A 6,008-nucleotide genomic window follows, 5' to 3' on the forward strand; every position below is an offset into this window, starting at 1 on the left:
CTGTTCACCTGAATGTGGGACATGCACTCCCTCTACTGTTCAACTGCAAAGGTGATTAGAAATAGGCCTACAGCAGGTTGATGAGGGCACATACTGAACCGTGACGTACGTGTCAAATAAAAAACCCTCAGAGAAATGCAAAACAAATATGATGCATTTAGTGATATACTGTACATGGATTATGAATATAATTTGTTACGGCCATTACAAAATTATTGCTCCAGCAGGCTGCACAGTTCTCAGTTCAAACAGTGTTTGTTGCTCTCTAGGCAAATTATTTATGAGCGCGACACAGTTTTGGTTTGCAAATCATGTTTGGTGATGGAAAACAGTAATGACACAGATCTGCAAATATAAAACACTTGTATTTCCATTAAAAAAACGTATTGCGACACAGGTTTTGTACAAAAGGTCATGCATGAATCACAGTGAAAGTCAGTGTATATAAATAATTAAAGCACTTACATTAATCTCAATACTTGTACACTTCATAAATGTGCAGGCACATTACAGTAATACACAATAAAATCTCAAATACAATATGAAAAATATGTCTTATACTCTGCTTTTTGTTGGCATTTTCTTGTCAGTTTGACAACAGGTAGAAGTCCATTTCACCTGAAATTTTCCCACACTGTTGATTGATTTTAAATAAGTTAAAGAGAACACACAAGATCATCTATATGACCTACATATGGGTTTGTGTGACTTGTGGGAAAGATGCATCATATGCCTAAAGTACAGACTCATGGGAGAATCACACACAAGTCTGACAAATCATATGCTATAACCACACACCTTGCTGTAGGAAGTTTGGTGTTTTCTCGGTGTCTTGAAGTAAGATTAGTTCAATCTCTCAGTGTCACTAGTGTCTTACAAACATTTTTAGGGAAACAGGATCTATGTACATTGGCTCTGACTCATTTGGCTCCTGGTCATATAGGAACTGTCTGAACACGTTGTAAACCATCTCCCTGCTCAGAGTGAAGTTTCTCAGCTGATCCTGCCCTTCTTCAGGCATGAGAAACTTCAGCTGGTAGTCAGCCATGACTGAACCGTTTCTGTGGGGAGAGCAAACATTTTCCATGGGAAATGTGCTAAGGACAGAAGGTTAAATCCCAAAAAATGTGGCCCAGAACCGCTAAGTGTGATGTGTGTTTACCTGAAAGCATTTATCTCAGCCTCAGAGAAATACCGTCCCAGAGCAGGGGAGGATCTGTAGAGGTCAGCGAGCTGGGTGGGGCAGGAAGAGGCATGCAGAAAAAAACAATGAGAGAATGAGAATGAAATGTTTTTGGTTGATACAAACCTTCTTTCACGTCACTGTTAGATCTATTCTGGTCCTACAGCTTTCCATTTCAGTGCCAGCTACAGATGGCTTTCAGCAGCAGCTTTTATGAACAGGTTTCTGTTTTGTGAGGCTTTACTGTGTGGCATTACTGTCTCAGCTAACAAGGTGTTTTCACTTGGAGGTAATGGATTTTACATCAACATAATAATACAGCTGTCAGACTAAAGTGTGAAATGAGATTATGGAAGTGAGTTAAACGAATTGGAAGCAAATCTTAATACACCTTTAAATATTTTTTGAACATTTTGTTTTTGTTGTTTTTTCTTGTGTTTTATTTATCATGCTCATCTGTATACATGTCACTTGGTAATGTATACAGTTAATGTAAAGAACATTGAGGTTACTTGCAATGAAATGTGTTAGATACCGTAAAAAAAATTGCCTTAATAACATAACTATTCATTTCCACTATAACCACTGAGCTAATTGCTAGCGAACTAAGTACATTTACTCAAGTACTGTCATAAGTACAATTATGAGGTACTTCTACTTCTTCTGCTATTTTATAGTCCCACTCCACTACATTTTGGAGTAAATGTTGCACTTTTACATTTACTTGTTAACTTAAGTTACGTGCATTTTTTTAATTCATCAATTTTATTGGCAATCAGATTAAAAAAGACAACACTGATTTTGTTAATCAGAAAAATGAATGAATAATCGGTCAACCTATAGTATACAGTATACACATATGATTTACTTTTGCTACTTAAATTGATTGCCAGGAAATTACTTTTGATACTTCAGTACATTAAATATCAGAAACTTTAAGACTTTTACTTGAGTATCATCAGTATGGGTAATTTTCACTTTTACGAAAGTAATATTTTAATAATATCTTATAATATATATATATATAATAATATCCCTTTTATTCAACTGGGACTTTTGGGTACTTTATACAACACTGTTAATTGCCTTACTGTACATACTGTCATAACGCTGTGTCTTTCCCCAGTTGTTTATTGAGTTAGTGTACTGTATGTTTTTGGTTTTTCAGATAAGCCTGTAATGGGTTACTTCCTCACCTGCACATGTATTTTACTTATATTGACTGAAAAAAAGGGTGTTCATAATTTGCCAAACCTTTTCTTGAAAGCCCGTGGCGAGTGTTTGGCTTTCATTGGAGGAAAGGGTGAGAAGTTCATCTGTGAAGACCAGATTGGGCAGTTGGAAGCTCCCATTGAAGTACACAGGAACTTTAAACAACAAAGGATCAAAGTTCTCATCCGGGTCTTCGTGCATTGCTGCTCAAAGGGAAAATTGGTCAAAACTGGAACAGTGGAACAACAGCTGTATGAAATAGGACCATTTTGTTATCATTAGCTTTCCATTGTTACACATACTCTTAATGCTCATTGGACAAAGTGTGGATGTCATTAAAAAAACCTGAACTCCCTCTCATCATGAAACCTTACCTGAGCACACAGCCAGAGAAATTATAATCACAGTAGTGATGAGCGAAATTATGAAGAGGATGATCATCCATAGTCTGATTTTGCACTTTGAACTCTTGGACTCCAAGACGACCTCATTCAGCTCTCTTTTTATCCTGCACACAGCGCTCTAGAAGCATAAAGAAATAGCTTTGTCAAGACATGGCTACAGCCCATAAAGGTTCAAGTTTGATATTAAGATAGATTTTGTGTGGAGTATTAATTGAATGACACAGAATTCATAACGAACAGAGCATAAAAAAAGCTATCCAAAGTTACAAGAAGAGTAACCAGGGGATGGATGGGAAAAAAAACCTCATTGAGTTATCACATGGTGATAGGAAGTTACACTTCCTTTATCCTATGTGTAGGAGGAAATGCCAAAGACACAACACATTTCTAACATTTGTTAAAAACAGTCTTCATACCTCTTGACAAGTGTTTGTCGTTTCCTGATTCCTTTGATTTTCTGCTGCATGGATGGAAGGTACCGTCTCCCCGTTGCAACCGTTAGTCTGTCGAAAAGACAGAGCAGACATACTACACGTCACTTTCCTTCCTTAACTATAAATGGAATACGTCATCCAGACGACGGCATGTTGATTCATTCACTTTCATGATTCATTTCAGGGAAGAACGTTGCCACAGAGACAAGAGCTCGTGTTTGCCTTTTACACAGAAATGTAAAATTCATGAGAACAGAATGTGTCATTCTTATCTTTTAAACAGCTGATAAACCTGAACAAAACCAAACACAAGATACTCAGTCACCTGCACAAGCAACACATCTTTCTCTGCTGCTGCATCAGGGATTTCACAGACCACACTGTCTGCATTACCTGCTTCCACCTGGGACGGGGCAAATATTAGGAAATGTTACTATGAGCACCACAAAGGAAATGTTTGTGCAAACTGACGTTACATAGAGCAGCAACTAAAGATTATTGTCATTATCAAATCATCTCATATTTTTTCTTGATTTGTCTTAAAAAATAAATAAACAGTTTACAATCATATAAAAGATGAAAAGAGAGACTGTATGGGATTTTTCCTTGAAAAATTATTCAAACACCAAATTGATTATCAAAGTAATTGCCTCTGTCAGTCGACTTATTGATTAATGGACTAATGTTTTCAGCTCTAATATCAATTGTGAAATAAACATAAATGTATTAGCCTACATTCAAACCATATATAACCTAGCATACTTCTAATTATTATCACACGTGTTTTTTGTGTTGTATATTATTTTTATTAGCCTATTACAGTGTTACTCTTATTGTAACTGGGCAGGACACTAAACAAACTCTCATTGATCTCATTAACTCACCCGGTCATCGTTCCGATTCGTCTTGAATGTCTCTAGCGGAATGTCCATGCTGGTCTGTTTTCAAAAAGTTATAAAAAATAAAATATTTACAAAAATGTGAGGGGTGTGCTCACTTTTGTGAGATACTGTATATATATATATATATATATATATATATATATACACACTGTAAATACACCAGTCAGCGACAACATTAAAACCACTGAAAGGTGACGTGAATAACATTGATCATCTCATCACAATGTGATGTTCTGCTGGGAAACCGTGGGTGCTGGCATTCATGTGAATGCCACTTGACACGCACCACCCATCCAAACACTGTTGTGGACCAAGTACACCCCCTCATCGCAACTACACTACCCAATGGCAGTGGCCCCCCAGCAGGACAATGTGCCCTGACACACCGCAAACACTGCTCAGGAACAGCTCGAGTAACACAATAAAGGGCCCAAGGTGTTGACCGGGCCTCCAAATTTCCCAGATCCCAATCTGATCGAGCATTTGTAAGACCTGCTGGAGCAGGTCTGATCCATGGAGGCCCCAACCCCCAACATACAGGACCCAGAGGATCCACTATAAAACTCCCTGGTGCCAGACTCCACAGGACACCCTCAGAGGTCTTAAGTCCATGTCTTGATAGGTCAGAGCTGTTTCGGCTGCACAAGTGGAACCTTCACAATATTAGGCAGGTGGTCATAATGTTATGCCTGATCGGTATGTGTGTGTACATATATATATATATATATATATATATATATATATATATATATATATATATATATATATATATATCTGTACACACACACATATATACAGTTTACAATCATACAAAAGATGAAAAGAGAGACTGTATGGGATTTTTCCTTGAAAAATTATTCAAACACCCAATTGATTATCAAAGTAATTGCCTCTGTCAGTCGACTTATTGATTAATCTACTAATGTTTTCAGTTCTAATGTTAATTGTGAAATAAACATAAATGTATTAGCCTACATTCAAACCATATATAACCTAGCATATTTCTAATTAATATCACAAGTGTTTTTTGTGTTATATATTATTTTTATTAGCCTATTACAGTGTAACTCTTACTGTCACTGGGCAGGACACTAAACAAACTCATTGATCGCATTAACTCACCCGGTCATCGTTCCCATTCCTCCTGATCTCTGGCGGAATGTCCATGCTGGTCATGTCTCCAACTCCCTGCGACAAGTGGGACTGAATACTGTCAGCCTGTCTGTCCTAACCCGGAAGTACCTGGTACTGTTATAACTTTTAATAATGAAGCAACACTCCGCGGGACCGTAAACGTCTCACATGCGGTTTTAAAAAAAACGTAGTTCCTCACAAACAGCAGGTCACACAGCAAGTTCAGCCCTGACAGACCGTGGGAAGATTTCTGTTTCCCGGACGAGGACAGTGACTTCTTCCTACGTCGTCCTGTTCCAGCCAGGTGAGTTACTTCAAGTTTCGACAGCTGACGTGGGAAGGCGTTGCCAAGACAGAAGAAAGGAAATCACCCGTGGGGGAGGAGGCGAGAACCGGTCCTTGAAAGTAACTTTTATTTTCTGTGGCTCTACTTTCGATTTTAAACCAGAACAACTGTTGAGATATGAAGAGAAATATAAGGGAAACCGCCTGTTTCTACTACTCCTACTACTTTTATTTAACTGTCACACAGGTATGTGAAGTGTACACGTGATCCAGCTTTTCTCCCCGCAGGTGAAGGTCTGGAGGATTTTATGGTTGATTAATATTTACTTAAGCAAAGCATATGGCCTGTGTATGATGAGTCAAATGGCTGTTGTTTTCTTACTTTAGTACAGGCATACCTTCACAGGAAGAAACATTCAACTCCTATCATGTCACCTGCTGCTGCACCTGCTTT

At 37.9% G+C, this 6,008-nt stretch overlaps 1 protein-coding gene across 2 annotated transcripts; it reads right to left on the reverse strand.

Moving 5' to 3' along the window:
* Positions 1–346: 346 nt before the first annotated feature.
* On the reverse strand, positions 347–5,724 carry c15h3orf52 (chromosome 15 C3orf52 homolog). 2 transcript variants are annotated; one of them, XM_084351004.1, is made up of 9 exons: positions 5,469–5,724; positions 5,258–5,323; positions 4,118–4,171; positions 3,559–3,636; positions 3,216–3,302; positions 2,770–2,917; positions 2,438–2,598; positions 1,163–1,233; positions 347–1,061 (listed from the first exon to the last, which is right to left on the reverse strand). In XM_084351004.1, the coding sequence occupies exons 2-9, from the start codon at positions 5,309–5,311 to the stop codon at positions 866–868; spliced, it is 849 nt and encodes a 282-aa protein (XP_084207130.1). In that variant the 5' UTR covers positions 5,312–5,323; positions 5,469–5,724; the 3' UTR covers positions 347–865. The 2 variants fall into 2 exon arrangements, with proteins under 2 accessions (XP_084207130.1, XP_084207129.1); XM_084351003.1 differs by having other exon boundaries at positions 5,258–5,724.
* Between the last annotated feature and the right edge of the window lie 284 nt (positions 5,725–6,008).

Source organism: Pagrus pagrus (genome assembly GCF_965226575.1).
Source record: "Pagrus pagrus genome assembly, chromosome: 4".
Taxonomy (NCBI): domain Eukaryota; kingdom Metazoa; phylum Chordata; class Actinopteri; order Spariformes; family Sparidae; genus Pagrus; species Pagrus pagrus.

Bases quoted from the DNA above. Each gene is read 5' to 3' on its own strand.
- c15h3orf52 (XM_084351004.1), bottom strand. From the start codon at position 5,311: ATGACCAGCATGGACATTCCGCCAGAGATCAGGAGGAATGGGAACGAT. The intron at 3,637-4,117 runs GTGAGTTAATGA...GCCCCGTCCCAG, and splicing joins CGAATCGGAACGATGACCGG to GTGGAAGCAGGTAATGCAGA. The intron at 1,062-1,162 runs GTAAACACACAT...CTCTCCCCACAG, and splicing joins GCTGAGATAAATGCTTTCAG to AAACGGTTCAGTCATGGCTG.